At 38.7% G+C, this 17114-nt stretch overlaps 2 protein-coding genes across 8 annotated transcripts in view; both read left to right on the top strand.

The window, feature by feature from the left end:
• The window catches only part of LOC102427667 (gastric triacylglycerol lipase), a 220920-nt gene extending 216798 nt beyond the window's left edge, over positions 1 to 4122 (top strand). Inside the window, exons 8-10 of the mRNA XM_014462522.2 lie at positions 666 to 737; positions 1137 to 1208; positions 3752 to 4122. Coding sequence (XP_014318008.1) covers positions 666 to 737; positions 1137 to 1208; positions 3752 to 3988 — 381 coding nt within the window. The 3' untranslated portion in view covers positions 3989 to 4122. The remainder of the gene's footprint in view (positions 1 to 665; positions 738 to 1136; positions 1209 to 3751) is intronic.
• An 11979-nt stretch (positions 4123 to 16101) lies between these two features.
• Positions 16102 to 17114, top strand: part of LIPK (lipase family member K) — a 40304-nt gene continuing 39291 nt past the window's right edge. For 4 of the 7 annotated variants that reach the window (XM_023760519.1, XM_023760520.1, XM_014462520.2 and 1 more), the window contains exon 1: positions 16102 to 16191. The gene's annotated coding sequence lies outside the window, so the exon portion shown is untranslated. The remainder of the gene's footprint in view (positions 16192 to 17114) is intronic. The other 3 variants (XM_014462518.2, XM_023760522.1, XM_023760518.1) reach the window with 3 other exon arrangements.

Below are 17114 nucleotides of genomic sequence, written 5' to 3'. Positions count from 1 at the left end.
GCACGAAATTCGTGCACTCGGGGGGCGAGGGTCCCTCAGCCCAGCCTGCGCCTCTCGCAGTCCAGGAGCCCTTGGGGGATGTCTTAAGCCATCAGTCAGACATCCTTTGTGCTGCCACAGAGGAAGGAGAGGCTCCCGCCACCGCTGCTGTGCTTGCCAGCCGTGAGCCCAGCTTCTAGCTGAGTGGAGCTGCCCCTGTGGGAGTGAACTGACCACCAGGGGGCAGCTCCTGTGTTGAGCGTCTGCCCCCTGGTGGTCAGTGTGCGTCATAGTGACCGGTTGTGACCAGTCGTTCTGCAGTTCAGTCAACTTGCATATTAGCCTTTTATTATATAGGATATATACTGTCATTTATACACACACACACACACACAGTTCTTCAAAGCAAGAAGTTTCCCGTTTTGATAAAATGGAGATGATAAACTCTCCTCTTTGAGTGGCTACGAATTAGATGAGTTAGCCTATGCAAGCTCTAAAGTGACGTACAACTGTGTTGTTCATATGCTTCCAGTAAATGCTGCCCTTAAACACTTGAACTGGTTCAGAAAAGCTTACATCTTAGCTTAAATATTTATGTCTTTTCAGCACAATATCAGGAAAACTTACATCTTAGAAACAAAATAAAGATCTAAGTGTGAGTGTGCATGTGTGTGTTTTCTTCCTAGAGTCGCTTGGATGTATATCTGTCACATAATCCAGCAGGGACTTCTGTTCAAAACATGCTCCATTGGTCCCAGGTATCACTTTGCAAATGCTGTTAAAATTTATTTTGTGAGCCTTAACCTAAAGCACATTTTCAAAATATGCTGTCAAATGTTCCTGTTGGGGAATTTTTCTGGCATGGGACTACCAGCTGAAAATAACTATCATTCCATGTGAGTGGAAATCCTATGAAAACAGGTACTCTGGGCAGCAAAGAAATGGATGATTTTTATGAAGGCAAAGCTGCATTTAAACTTGCATCAATACCTTGTCCTGGGTGATTAATAGATTTAATTTTCAGAAGGAAAAAAAAGTTTTTTAATACTTGTAATTGTTTTAATGGGAAGTTATACTACTTGGACATGTTTGGGTTTTATATTTCACATAGCAATCAGAGTTTTTATTTCCTTGTGTTCTTCATTTCTCTACATTAGGCTGTAAGGTCTGGGAAATTTCAAGCTTTTGACTGGGGAAGCCCGGTTCAGAACATGATGCACTTTAACCAGGTAAGCTTCTTAAAGTTAAAATCATTCATATTTTCAAAGACAAATCTTTAAAAGGTTAAAGATGAAATTATGAAAACTGTGCATATATTTTCCAAAGGAATGTTAGTGCCTAAATCTAGCCTTAAAGAAATAATAAAGTAGAATATTATTTCCTTGTCATTCCTTCATCATGTCAAACATCACCCCAGTCTCCCATTGTCCCAATGGGTTCTCTTGTTCCAGTGGCTGTGCTCATTCGAGCTGCTCTGGAAATAACACATCCCTACATGTGACAAACTTAGAATGAATTCATCACCCCTCACCACATTAGACAGACCTGCCCTGTATCCCAGACTCCCCGACCCCAGCAAGCTGTTCTTTCCAAAGTGCAATTAACTAGTATAATAAACCAGTAATTCTGACTGTTCATGAGATAGAGCTGGGATCTCCGGTCTTTTTAAACAATATCCTCTCCTTTGTTGTCAGCCAGGAGAGTGACTCCATCACATTTCCAGATATAAAAGAAGGATGGTGTGTTTGCAGGTCTAGGGTGGGAATCGTTTTCAGCAGAAGGCCCCATGGGGTGCAGGCAGACACATTGTGGCTCTTCCCACTTTTTGTAGCACAAAGAACCCAAACTTTGGAGTCTGCCCTCTTTGAGGTCAGTATGAGTTCAGGCAATAGTTTCTTCATCTCTACTCCTACATTCAGGGAGTTATTGATAATATTTAATGGGATAATGTCTATCAATCCTTCACACAGAGTAAACTCTCAGATTACCACTGGCTAAATATGAACAAGGGGAACACCTACTTTTTTTTTGTAATTCTCCCCTTCTCCTCCTTACCATACCCCAAAATTTTCCACCCAAGTGGTAGCTGAACAAAACTACTAATTTTCATCTGCTTCCATGCCTCAATATTTAGAAGGGATTTATGTCTTTCATCACAATATCCTATGTGTAGAGAAGATGCCCCCATTTTTAAAACATCTTTGATGTCTTTAAAGATGTTTTTAGAACATCATCAGATCAAACATTTGTTGAAAACACTCTCCACCCCCAACCATCACCTCCTCAAACACTCGAAAAGATACTTGTTTTGACTCTGTCTTTCTACGGGGCTCTAAAACCAGTAATCCAAGGACACCATTTTGAAGGATTAAGTGAGACCAGAATAACCTAATCCCAAATCCGCCCTCCCTCCAAGCAAGCTGTTAATTGCTAAGGATGGTCTTCAACTAGAATAGGGTATTAAAATATTAAGGAAAACTGCACATAGTAAAATCCTTTGTTGTGGAAAGTTGCCTATTTCCTAAGGTGACAATAGAAATTGAGAATATGACATAAAAAAACTAACAAAATTCTGTAGGAAAATTCTCTCTTTCTCTCTTTTTTGTGGTCCTGCTTTATGAGCCTTTATAAAGGCTATGTGTGAATGGCAATTTTCTAGAAATAGGAAATGGGTCTGATGATAGCTTTTCTCAGAATTTGAACCAACATTATGTAAACTCAGGCAAGTATTTAACACAGACAGCTTCTTAAATGAACCGATTGATCTACAGACTGACCATACTGGTAAGTCAATGCAAAACCAAAATAAATGAATCAGGATATTTTGAGGAGATCATACTTTCGACTTTTTGGGTAGAAACAATCTATTGCAGTTAGAACCCAAGAAAGTTTACTTCCTTCAGCAGGAGTTGAAATATAAATTTTTAGTTTGTAAGCATTGTTATCTAAAGCCTCACTATTCACACATGGTTCAGGAACAGCCACAGCCGCATCACCTGGGAATGCAGAACCTAGGGTCTTCCCCTAGATGTGCTGAATCAGAATTTTCATTTTCACAAGATCCCTAAGTGATTCTCAAGCTGTTAAATTTGAGAAGCACTGATCTAAATCATTTTGCATCCAATTTGCTCTCTGGGTAAAGGTGACTTTCTTTGAGCAATCGTTGTTTAGAATTTACTTGTAAAACTAGGTCATGACATTTGCGACAACATTGATGAAATTTGAGGGCATTAGACTAAGAGAAAGACAAATACTATATGATCGCAGATGTGGAATCTAAAACAGAAAAACAAACAACAATAAAACTGAGCTCATGGCTATAGAGAACAGATTGGTGGATGCCAGAGACAAGGGTAGAGGGTGGGAAAAATGGGTGAAGATGGTAAAAAGGTTACAAACTTCCAGTTATAAAACAAATGACTCCTGAGAATGGAAATGTATAGCACGGTACTACCATTAATAATACTGTATGGTATATTTGAAAGTTGCCAAGAGAGTGAATCTTAAAAATTCTCATCACAAGAAAACAAAATTGCAACTATGTAAAGTGAAGGAAATTAACCAGATTTAGTGTTTTGATCATTTCACAATATATACATATATCAAAACAGTATGTTGTACACCTAAAATTAATATAAGGTTTTATGTCAATTATACCTCAATAAAAATATGTAGGCCAGTTTAGGTTGTATAAGCTACCCAAGGAATGCGTATTGGGGTTTAAAGTGCAGATACCTATGAAAACTGTGGTTCTTTCTCTCTTGTATCTTAGCCCACACCTCCCATCTACAGTGTGACAGACATGAATGTGCCAATTGCAGTGTGGAATGGCGGCAAAGATTGGTTGGCTGACCCTCAAGATGTTGACCTTTTGCTTCCAAAGCTCCCTAATCTCATTTACCACAAGAACATTCCCTTTTACAATCACTTGGATTTCATCTGGGCAATGGATGCCCCTCAAGAAGTTTACAATGAAATTGTAAACTTGATGGGAAAAGATCAGAATTAGTTCTGGATTTGAAGAATTATCCATTTACTTTTCCAAATACTTTTTGTTTTCTGTTGCATGATTTTCTGTAATGGCTGAGATGCAATGCTTCTTTCAATAATCTTGACTTTAGAAATATATTAGCATCAACCAACTTTCTGTTTTGAATTTAAAAGAATTTTTTAAGTTGATTTTTCTCTTAAAAATTGATTTAGAAACATTTGAAAGAACACATTTCTGGAGAGGTGAAACTTCCAATCTCATTCAATTTATCTTCTAAACTCAACATAGATTATGATCTATAAACTATGAGTGTCTCCAAAAGACAATCCTGGGATTGAATATTGACACCTTGTATGCATCCTTGAGGTTGAATAAATTGCTTTCAATAGTCTACTATTGCTGAAGCTGTCTTTCCATCTTTATAATCGGAACATCACCTGCTCTTTCGCATGTTTAACCCATGAAAAGGCAAATTAGGGATAAAATGAGTTGTAGTCAGCTCACTTTCACTTCCTAGGGAGAAGAGAGCAAGGATAGGTTAGGAAGCAACAGAAATCTGGTTTAGGAAATTGGGAAGCAAAGGGTTACTACTGTTCTGCCCCCATATCCCTGGACCTCAACCACAAAACAGGCAGCAACCAAACAAAAGATTTTTGAAATAACTGCCACTTTCCTGGCAACCACAGGATCCAGAAACATTCCCACTGCTATTTAAGTCAGAATGTACAACTCCCAGCAGTTGATACACCTCCCCCCAAAATGATGGCTCCCCCACACTTCCAAAATTTCCAGTAAGCACAGCCTCACCTGGGAAATTCTATTAACCCCATAATATTATGACCTCATACTTAATGCAATGCAGCTTTGGGGGTCCCACTTATCATGCTGTGGTAGGGTTTAATGTACGAAACATAAATGAGATCAAGAGTATCTTGTACCTAGCATAGTATATAGAACCTAGTGGATAGTCACAAAAATCTGTTAATGATTTTTATTATATTGTCATGTCCCTCAACCTTTGCTAGAAAGCCTGAAGCTTTCTTATTTATTTTTATTCCCTCACCTTAGTTTTTAAAGTGGAAACAAAACAAAAAAATTCTAAAAGGACATTATTTAGGGGCCTTTATTTCAATCATTTCCATGAACTTTGACAGCAGCCTTTAATAAGCTGACATGAGAATCTCAGTGATTAGTGTCAAATACTCATGGTGGTGTAGCCAATTAAGGAGTCGGATGTTTCATCAGTTCTGCCTTCTCAAGAGAAGAATACGAATTATGTTCTTAGTCCCCTGTGCTTTTCCAGCTAACTGGCTTTTGTTTAGTTTGCGTTTAGCAAACAAAGGCAGCTTTGGTTTGGGTCTTTGAACACAAGTTAATGTATTTGCTCCCACAGCAGCTCTACTAATATCTCTCATTCCTAAATCTGAATTGTTAACATATCAGCTGATCAAGGATTCATTTCTCTAGCCACTTCCCTCTTCCTGTGTTAATTTTAAGCATCACATATTTCATCCATATTTCCATATGTATTTCTAGATGATAAGACCTCTTTCTTTAACATAATAATACCATTATTGCAACCAAATCTTCCTTAATATCAATTAACTATCCAGTCAGTGTCCAAATTTCTAATTGTCTCATAAATGTCAACTTTTTAAAAACAGTTTGTTTGAATCAGAATCCAAATAAAGCCTTCACCTTTTATTGGTTGATCTGTTTCTTGTCTCTTTAGGTCTATACATTACCTATTCCTTTTATTTTTATTCCTTTAATATTTTATTATTTTTGAAAGAACAGTGTCTTTTTTCTTATAATTTCATACCACTGAGATTTTGCTGTTAATATTTCAGTAGTATCACTTAATATGACCTCACCCCTTCATTTCCCATAAATCAGGATTTCTTAACCTCAACACTATTGATACTTATTGCCAGATATTTGTTTATTTTTCTGGGCATTGTAGGATATTTATCAGCATCCCTGGCCTCTACCCACTATATTCCGGTAGTACACATGCACCCCAAGTTGTGACAACCACACATGTGTCCAGATGTTGAGGCAACATTGTTCACTCTCCCCAGTGTTGAGGCAGCATTGTTCACTCTCTTCTAAATTATAACCTTGATCAGACTAAGATTGTTTTTTAGAAAAACTACTTCATAGACCATGTTGTATTTTTCTATTTTTCATATAGGATCATAATGCCTATATGTCTCTCATTTAGGATGTCAATGGCCATTTCTTTTTAGCACCCAGATCTGATAGTTCATTAGAGGTTATAGAACGGTGACATTCTAATTTAATCATTTCTTCTTCATTTATTATCTGGGATACTACCATAAATTTTCTGGACATACTATTTGGCTACCTAAAATGCATAATTTTTTCTTTTTTTCCAAGTTCCGCAATTAATATTCCTTTTTTTACTACCATAACAAATTCATATTTCTATGTATATTTGATGTGTTTCAGTTCAATGTAATTTGATCCATATTAATATTAATGTTATGCCCTCTATTGCTTGTGAGAGCCACTATAAATTGGCTCCAAAGTTATTTTGGCCAAATCTGTCATCTTGTATATTTGCTGTTCTTGCTTTGGAATTAATTATTTCTTCAAAAAGTACTGCTACTTTCAGGAAGTATTTTTACCAGTGAGGGTGATCATTGTTATTGGGCGGATCATTGCTTTTAGGCCTTTTCAATGTAGAGAGTGAGGTAATACTGTTAAGATAAAATATATCAGGAGTTCATATTTATTCCTCAATTAATTTTTAAAAAATCATCAGTTATTCATCTTCTTCACTATGACATCTGTAACATATAACGCTTGAACAGTTACAGTTGCATCTTAAATAGTCTTCCTTTCTCTAGTCTTTATGCTTAATATTCCAAACTAATTCCTAAGAGTCTGTCCATTCAACATCTTAAGTTCATATTCTTCAACCTGCCATCCCAAATTCTCATAAATCTAAAGTTAGTTATCTCTCCTGTCTCTCCTTCAACTACTTTAATTAGTAGCCTTCCTTCTAGTCAAACTCTCTTCATTATGTCTCAAATGTAACTCCTGACTTGCACAATCCTTTTGCTGCTCACATTCCCTTGCTCCCCAAGTTCCATAAGGATTTTGTGAAAGCAGAGGCGGGTGGAAGTTGAACACACAGGGCGTCTATGTCTCAGTGAGAGACACCAAGCTTAGGAAAGTCCCAATCTTGTATAAGGGACTACTAGCAAACCTGTGCAATCTCTGCCCCAAAGTGTGTTCTTATTATACTGGTCAAACCTGCCTTCTAGCCTGAAAAGAGACACGCCTCTGTCTGCTATACAAACAGAGGGCAGGTTTTTTTTTCTGAAAAGATAGTCTGGAACAAAAACTGATCTGAGAAGTGCAGAAATACCCCAAAGAATAGTCTCCCAGGGTCAATCTTCAGCATACATCAAAGTCACCTAGAAAGCCCTAGCTGGTTTGGCTCAGTGGATAGAGCAACAGCCTGTGGACTGAAGGGTCCTGGGTTTGATTCCTGGTCTGGGCACATCTCCGGGTTGCAGGCTTGATCCCCAGTGCTGGGCGTGCAGGAGGCAGACGATCCATGGTTCTCTCTCATCATGGATGTTTCTATCTCTCTCTCCCTCTCCTTTCCTCTCTGAACTCAATAAAGATATATATATTTTTTAAAAAGTCACCTAGAAAGCTTTTCAAACACAAATTGCTAGAACTAATCCCAGTGTTTCTGACTCAGTAGAACTGTGTTGAGTTTAAGAATTTGCATTCTAACAATTTCCCAGGCGATACTGATGCTGCTGGCCCAGAAGCTCTACTTTTCTTAAAATTTTTATTGATTTCAGAAAAGAAGGGAGAGGGAGAGAGAGATAGAAACATTAATGGTGACAGAGAACCATTGATTGGCAGCCTCCCGCACGCCCCACACTGGGGATCAAGCCAGCAACCCTGGCATGTGCCCTGACTGGGAATTAAACCTGACCTGGTTCATAGGTTGATGCTCAACCACTGAGCCACATCGGCTGGGCAGGAAGTTCTACTTTGATCATCCCTATTTTAAGTCTATTAACAGATCATATTGTGTTGTGCTGTTGTTGATTTGCTTTCATTTGACTATGCTATATAGTCAGAAACTCCCAATTCTAACTACTTATACCCATTGTGATCTTTAATGTTATTAAATCAGGTAAATAACATACCTTCTACTAGGGACAATTCTCATCTATATATATAAAGCCTAAGCAATATATAAAAGCCTAAGAAACCAGCCGACTGCCAACTGGCCAGTAGCTATGACGTGCACTGATCACCAGGGGGCAGACGCTCAACGCAGGAGCTGCTGAGAGACAGCAACTTTGCAGAGTGCCCTCTCGCACTCTGGGACCCCTCAGGGGATGTTGGACTGCTGGTTTCAGCTGGATCCCCTGCAGGCCAGGCCAACGGACCCCACTAGAGGCGGGCCTCTAGTATCTTATAATGTTGTTCAGCTTAGTGACTTTTGTACCTAGCTATTACCAACTTCAGTTTATCTAGATATGAAACAAAAGAGACCATTGAAATTATAGAAAAAAATCCTACTTATGAAATTATTATAATAATAGTAATGGTAATCTCATGCTTGATGTTGATATTAGTGATATTTCAGTCTAAAACTACAAGACAGACTGATTAAAGCACAGTTGTTGGCATCATTGAATAGTATTATATATTTCAGATTACACACTGGTCCAGAAAACTATTCCTTTAATAAGGAAACATGCTTTGTGGCTATATCAGAATTGCTGCAAATATACCAGTGTTTTCTTTTTATAGCTCTAAAATTTAACTGTTCTATTAAATTAATTTCATAAGTGTCCAAACAGGGACATGTATCTTATTCTTATGATAAAAACACTTACTGTTGTTTAAATAATACTTTCATATTCACAATCTATTTTAACCATTGAAATTTTATAGAAACTATAGTTACCCAAATCTGCCACTAGAGGGTGGATTTGGAGATTTCCTTGATTTTCCCTTTTTTTTTTTTAAATAAAATCTTTATTGTTCAGATTATTACAGTTGCTCCTCTTTTTTCCCCCCATAACTCCCCTCCTCCCAGTTCCCACCCCACCCTCCGACCTCACTCCCCACCCACTGTCCTCATCCATAGGTGCACGATTTTTGTCCAGTCTCTTCCCGCATCCCCCACACCCCTTTCCCCCTCAAGAATAGTCAGTCCATTCCCTTTCTATGCCCCCTGATTCTATTATAATCATCAGTTCATTCTGTTCATCAGATTATTTATTCACTTGATTTTTAGATTCACTTGTTGATAGATGCGTATTTGTTGTTCATAATTTATATCTTTACCTTTTTCTTCTTCCTCCTCTTCTTAAAGGATACCTTTCTGCATTTCATATAATACTGGTTTGGTGGTGATGAACTCCTTTAGCTTTTCCTTATCTGTGAAGCTCTTTATCTGACCTTCAATTCTGAATGATAGCTTTGCTGGATAAAGTAATCTTGGTTGTAGGTTCTTGGTATTCATCACTTTGAATATTTCTTGCCACTCCCTTCTGGCTTGCAAAGTTTCTGTTGAGAAATCAGCTGACAGTCGTATGGGTATTCCCTTGTAGGCAACTGAGTTTCTTTCTCTTGCTGCTTTTAAGGTTCTCTCTTTGTCTTTTGCTCTTGGCATTTTAATTATGATGTGTCTTGGTGTGGTCCTCTTTGGATTCCTTTTGTTTGGAGTTCTCTGTGCTTCCTGGACTTGTAAGTCTATTTCTTTCACCAGGTAGGGGAAGTTTTCTGTCATTATTTCTTCAAATAGGTTTTCAATATCTTGCTGTCTCTCATCTTCTGGCACCCCTATAATTCTGATGTTGGTACGCTTGAAGCTGTCCCAGAGGCTCCTTACACTATCTTCGTATTTTCGGATTCTTTTTTCATTTTCCTTTTCCAGTTGGGTGTTTTTTGCTTCTTCGCATTTCAAATCTTTGACTTGATTCTTGCGCTCCTCTGGTCTGCTGTTGGGAGTCTGTATAATATTCTTTATTTCAGTCAGTGTATGCTTAATTTCTAGTTGGTTCTTTATCACAACATTGAGGGTCTCATTAGATTTCTTGAGGATCTCACTATATTTATCGGCGGTCTCACCAGTCTTTTCGAGGGCCTTACTAAGTTTATCAGCGGCTTCTAGACAGTTCTTGAGAGACCTTAAAAGTGTGGTTTTGAACTCTATATCCTCCATTTCTGTCAGTTGAGTCCTGTTTCTTTGTCTTCACATTTTTTATGCTTTCTTGGTGCACCCCCTTGTGGTCTTTGTGCACAGTCTTGTTGTAGTTAAGCCTTGATTGTTGTAGGTAATACTTGGGGGGATTTGACCTCCAGGCCAACTTGCTGTGAGAATCAGCTGTGTCTGCAGTGGGAGAACTTCTGTCCTCTAGGGAGGTGCTAATCTAGCCTTTGCCTAAGGCTATTCCGCAAATGCCTCTGTGCAGGGCTTGGGCAGGGCGGGTCCCAGGGGATCAACAGGGCGAGTGGAGCAAGCAGTTATGGCTGCTCTCAGTCCCATCCACAGAGGCTCTGCCTCTCAGAGTCCCAGCAAAGGCTGCAAACCTTGGAGAGAAAGCTGCCCTCGAGTTCTGACCGATGCCAGACAGTCCCGCTTCTCCCGTTTGAGTCTGGGTCCCCAGAGACTCGCCCGGAACTGGAGCTCAGATCCTGAGACTCTCTCTGGATTGAAACAGACAACCGTGCCCTCAGCCACCAGCCCGCTCCGTACGCACCTCCGCACCTTTGTATTTTCCGCACTGCGCCTCCTCTGAGTCTCGATATGCTTTTCTCTTTCCTTCTAGTTGTAGAATTTCCCCTCAGCCAGCCTTCCTGTGGTTCTGGGTGATGTCCGTTCCTTCTTTTAGTTGTATTTTTGAAGTGGTTGTGTGAGGCAGCAATCTCTGGTGTTTACCTATGCCGCCATCTTGGTTTCTCCCTGATTTTCCCTTTTAATTCAGGGTATTTACATACTCTAATCAATAGATGGTGCTTGGGGTCCTTTTACTTAGCATGTTAGATTCCCTTGTTAAAAATGGTGCAGATTTTATCTTTAAAAAGGGAATTAAGTCTTAGAGAAGTTTACAAATGAAAAGTAAGGGTCATTGTTCCTGTGCCGGGACCTCCTCAGTGCAGGGCTGACTAGCAGTCATTGCTGCTTACTCCGCCCTGGAGATTCCCTGAGACCCTGCCCTACCCAATTTATAACCCCACCCAAGCTATGTGCAGTGGCTTTTGCATATGAATGGCCTGTTCTTTCTCAGCCTAAAACCTGTCAAACAAGCTGCAGTTGGGTCAGGGAGCCCCAAAGCTATCAAAAGAAGGCCCAAGGCCACACCAGCACCAGCCTGCCTTGCTTCACTGCTGGGCCTTGTCTGGGCACTCCCAAACCCAATACAAAGATGAGGAATCTGCAGCTCTCTCTGTAGCTCCTGCTGGGTGGCCCCAGGAAGTGACTGACTTTGCACCTCCTTGGAGATCCAAGAGCCAGTGTACCCAGTGGTCAGTGCGAGATTATACCAGATTACAACTCTTCACATCCATAAGTGACACACTCAAGGGGCAGACTCAGTGAGCACTAAAGCCCCATTGAAGCAAGTCCTGCCCCATAAGGGTGTCTCCTGCACAGCAGTTCTTCCATTGTAGACACAGTTGGTCCTCACAGCCAATTGGCCTGGAGATCAATTCCTTCCAGTGATACCAAGAGCAATCAAGGCTCAACTACAAGACTGTGCACACAGCCCACAAAGGGGTGCACCAAGAATGTCCACCTCAGATGACTGGGGAGGCTGAGCCACTGGGCCCTATAGGACACCTACTACACAAGGCCACTCTATCAACTCAAGGAGACTTAGCAGCTACCCAATAAATAGAAACAAACACAGGGAAGCAGCCAAAATGCAGAGACAAAGAAACATGTCACAAATAAAAGAAATGGAAGAAAACAAACTACTGGATATAGAGTTCAAAACCACACTTTTAAGGTTACTCAAAAATCTACTAGAAACCTCCGAGGAGCTTAGTGAGACCTTCAAGGATCTTAGGTAGAATGCAAAAAAAAAAAAAAAAAAATGGAAAATGACCAATCAGAAATTAAGCATATACTGACTGAAATAAAGAATAATATACAGAGATTCAACAGTAGACTAGAGGATCCCAAGAATCAAGTCAAAGATTTGAAATATGAGGAAGCAAAAAACACCCAACCAGAAGAGCAAAAAGAAAAAAGAATCCAAAATTATGAAGATAATGTAAGGAGCCTCTGGGACAACTTCAAGTGTATCAACATCTGAATTATGGGGGTGCCAGAAGAAGAGAGAGAGCAAGATATTGAAAACCTATTTGAAGAAATAATGACAGAAAATTTCTCCTACCTGGTGAAAGAAATAGACTTATAAGTCCAGGAAGAGCAGAGAGCCCCAAACAAGAGTAATCCAAAGAGGAACACACCAAGACACATCATAATTAAAATGCCAAGGGCAAAAAACAAAGAGAATCTTAAAAGCAGCAAGAGAAAACAGTTATTTACCTACAAGGGTTGTACCCATATGACTGTCAGCTGACTTCTCAATAGAAACTATGCAGGCCAGAAGGGAGTGGCAAGAAACATTCAAAGTGATGAATAGCAAGAACCTACAACCAAGATTACTCTAGTCAGCAAAGCTAACATTTAGAATTAAAGGTCAGATAAAGAGCTTTGCAGACAAGAAGAAGCTAAAGGAGTTCATCACCACCAAACCAGTATTATATGAAATGCTGAAGGATATTTTTTAAGAAGAGGAAGAAAAAGAAAAAGGTAAAGATAAAAAAATATGAACAACAAAGTGACAACAAATACATATCTATCAACATGTGAATCTAAAAATCAAATGAATAAAAATTCTGATGAACAGAATAAACTGGTGAATGTAATAGAATCAAGGGCATGGAAATGGAGTAGACTGACAATTCTTGGGGGAAGGGAGTGTGGGGAGGGTGCAGCAAGAGATTGGACAAAGATCTTATATGCATGTATGCAGTGTGTATGGACACGGACAGTCGGGTGGCTAGGGCCTGGGGTGGGGTGGGAACTGGGTGAAGGGGAGCTATGGGGGGAAAAAAGAGTGACATCTATAATAATCTGAACAATAAAGATTAAAAAAAAGTGTGAGTCTTTTTCATGATGATATCTTTAACTGCCTTTTAAATCTCTTCTAAGATATATGCAGGTCCTCTATTGTTCCTAGAGTTGATATCGGTCACTTTAATTTCACAAAAAAAATTCCATTTCATCAAGAATTGTCTATAAAGATAATGTGCATTATAAATCTCTAAAAGTACTAAATAAAGGCTTTTAAAATGTTTTTGTTGTTTAAGTCATTCTTCTGTAGTACTATTTTTCTAAGTTGTACACTTTGAGTGTTACTCAAAGAATTAGCTTTGAGTATGTGTGTTAATGCTTTTTCTGTTTTTCTAAAAAAAAAAAAAATCTTTAAAAAAAATTTTTATTGCCCTAGCTGGTTTGGCTCTGTGGATAGAGCATCGGCCTGCAGACTGAAGGGTCCCAGGTTCAATTCCAGTCACAGGCACATACCTGGGTTGTGAGTTCGATGCCTAGTAGGGGGAATGCAGGAGGCAGCCAGTCAATGATTCTTTCTCATCATTGATGTTTCTAACTCTCTCTCTCCCTCTCCCTTCCTCTCTGAAATCAATAAAAATATATTTGAAAAATAAAAAATATATATATATATATATATAAATATATATATTCTATGTTTTCCCTTAATGGAAAAGAATTCTCTCTTTTTTTTAAAAAATATATTTTATTGATTTTCTACAGAGAGGAAGGGAGAGAGATAGAGAGTTAGAAAACATCGATGAGAGAGGAACATCGATCAGCTGCCTCCTGCACATCTCCTACTGGGGATGTGCCCGCAACCCAGGGACATGCCCTTGACCGGAATCGAACCTGGGACCTTTTCAGTCCGCAAGCCGACGCTCTATCCACTGAGCCAAATTCCCTTAATGGAAAAGAATTTTCAATCAGAAATCACACTAAGAATTTGTTTCAGAAAACCTAAATGTCTGTACTTTTAAGTATTTAAGCTGAATGAAATAAAAGGAAGATAAACGAATGAGCAGATAGAATATATTAATGGGAAACAAAAGGAGAGAGAAGGGAGGAAGCCAACACTGTAATAAGTAATGGATGAGATAAATTTCTCCAATTTTTTTCCAGTTTCATTGAGATATAATTGGCATACATCACTATGAGTTTCAGGTATACAGCATGAAGGTTTGGCTTACATATGTTATGAAATGATTGCCACAATAAGTTGGCATCCTAGTACTTATCTTACAACTGGGAGTTTGTACCTTTGATCACCTTCCTCCAAATTCCCCTCTTCCTTCCCATGCCTCTCTGGCAACCACTAATCTGATCTCTTTTTCAGAGGGTTTTTTTTTCCTCTTCTTAGGTTCTATAAATAAGTGAGATCCTAGAGTACTTGTCTTTGTCTGACTTATTTCACTTAGCATAGGCCCCCAAGATCTATCTATCTTGTCTCAAATGGCAGTGTTTTTATGGCTTAATAATAATGTATTATATATATTTATACCACAGTTTCTTTATGCATTCATCTGTGGACGAACATTTAGGTTATTTCCATGTCTTGCCTATTATAAATAATGCTGCTATGAACAGGGATACAGATATCTCTTTAAATTAATATTTTCATTTCCTTTAGCTATATTCCCAGAAGTGGAATTGCTAGATCATATAGTAGTTCTACTTAATGTTTTGAGGATCCTTATGGTGGCTGTACCAATTTACAATCCCACCCACTGTGGACAAAGGTTAATTTTCTCCACACTCTCACCAGCATTGGTATCTCTTGTCTTTTTGATGATAGCCATTCCAGCAGGACTGAGGTGATATCTTGTGGTTTTGATTTGCATTTCTCTAATGACTAGTGATGTTGATCATCGTTTCATGTATTTGTTGGCCATTTGTATATTTTCTTTGGAAAAATGTCCAGTTTCTTTGCCCATATTTAAATTGGATTATTTGGATTTTTGCTATTGAGTTATATGAATTATTTGTATATTTTGGATATTAACCCTTTATTAAATATGTGGTTTGCAATATTTTTCCCATTCTTTAGGTTGTCTCTTCACTTTGTTATTTCTTTTGCTGTGCAGAAGCTTTTTAGTTTAACGTAGTCACACTTACCTGCCTTTAGTTTTGTTGCTTGTGCTTTAAGTATCATATCAAAAAACTCATTATCGAGGCCTATGGCAAGTAGTTTATTTTCCTTTGTTTTTTTTTTAGGGGGGGGTTATGATTTCAGGTCTTACATTTAAGTCTTTAACCTACTTCGAGTTAATTTTTGTGATATAAAGATAGGAGTCCAGTTTCATTCTTTGGGTGGTGTATTTCACCCAAATTAAATCTGTAGCCTCATAATTATGAAAACAAAAAATAGAAATCTATGCAGGCCTAAAATTCCTTACAGGTTATCTAACATCAAACCTCCACCCAGAACAGACGTAGGAGCTGCTTGTGTGGTAGGATAGAGACTGGTTAGGAGAAGAAAAAAGCCTGTTTTTTGCCTTTAGCTACCCGGAGATCTTGAATGAGACACAGTCATTCTAGGCTTCAGTTGAAAGAACTGGATACGTTTTCTACATTTCCTGCCAGTTCAAATACCCAGTTTACTGAATAAGGTAGAGGAAATTTAGGGAAGTCAAAGCATTAATTGGAAATAAACAGCATGTTGGGTATTATAGTTGGATGATGATGCAGGGTGATTATAGACCTTTTATAGAGATGCTCCTATGACTGGGTTATTGCATCCATCTTTGGGTGAAAACTATTTTCTGAACTGAGAGTCTATAGTCTGCTGAGAAGCTTCCAATTCATCTAACCCTTGAGGCACAAAACTCCGGGACTGGATTGGCAGGTGCAGGGATTTTAGTTCATTGCAACCCTTTTTTCATCACTGGTTAAGAACTCACCTAACAAGGTTGCCTGGGCGGCATCTGTTGTATTTGAAGTCATAATTAATCTGCTTCACTTGAGAAATTTCTGATTGCAACATCTTTTGGACTGTTGAGAACAGAGCATGCTTCAGTGACAGCTGCCTCTGGAAGGAGCTGGAATCACCTGAAGCTCCCAAGACTTGAAGACAGATCCCCGGAGGATTCAGGTAATGACTTTTGATCTTTTTGCGGAAACTGAGTCACAGTGTTTCAGTGGCCTTGAGCATGTGTGTTCTTTCTTGCCAGCAGGGTCACCTGCAGGGAAACGTGGGACCAAATGATTGGCAGGAATCACTGCACTAAGTTACATTCCTGCTTATGGGAATTACAAACACTCTTCTAATAGCTTGTGAAGGACACACCATTTTCATTTTCTATTGCTTTATAATGAAAGTTTACTGGGTGAGAAGTGAAAAAGTAGTTCATATTAATATGAATGTTATTTAAGAGTATCATGTTCCACTAACTCTCCGAATTGCAGACCTGCATTGAAGGCTGGGGATGAGCCAACAGATGGACTAAAATGCCCCCTAGAAATGAGAGATGAAATGATTGTCCTTTAATTCTATATGTCAAAGCCAAATGGTTGCTGTTTTTGTTTGTTTGTATAATATACTTATCCTTTATTTTTCATTCGTAAGATATAAGAAAGAAGTTGTTACCAGACTTTAAAAAAAGAAATCAGTTCAAATATACAATCACACTTAGCACACTTAGCACTTGAGACTGAAAATATGAGTGTAGAACTAAATTGGGGGATGAGAATATGGTGGTAAAGGAGTCATTTTACTCTAATACAACTTGCTTTAATGTTCCTCCTTCAGCCCATTCTGGTCTCCTTTACTTCATTAAAAAAATGAAGAAAAAATTATTTCCTCCACAGCACCTCCCTTGTTATCTATTTTATTTTTTAAACTTTGAAGCAACAGTTTTTTCGAGTTCAAGTGCTTCATCCTTAGTATTGGAGAAGAGCCATGAAAATAGTGTGCCCTCTAGGTGTTTGCTGTATTTTTTTTTTCTCCCTTGAGCCTGTTAATCCTCATTCATCCTCAAACTCTTCTCTGCTGACTCTGGGCTTGAAGCACAGGGC

The sequence above is a fragment of the Myotis lucifugus genome, unplaced genomic scaffold, assembly GCF_000147115.1.
Source record: "Myotis lucifugus unplaced genomic scaffold, Myoluc2.0 scaffold_184, whole genome shotgun sequence".
In the NCBI taxonomy this organism is placed as follows: Eukaryota; Metazoa; Chordata; class Mammalia; order Chiroptera; family Vespertilionidae; genus Myotis; species Myotis lucifugus.
Note: the sequence above shows the minus strand (reverse complement) of the source record. Positions and strands in the feature narration are given on the sequence as shown.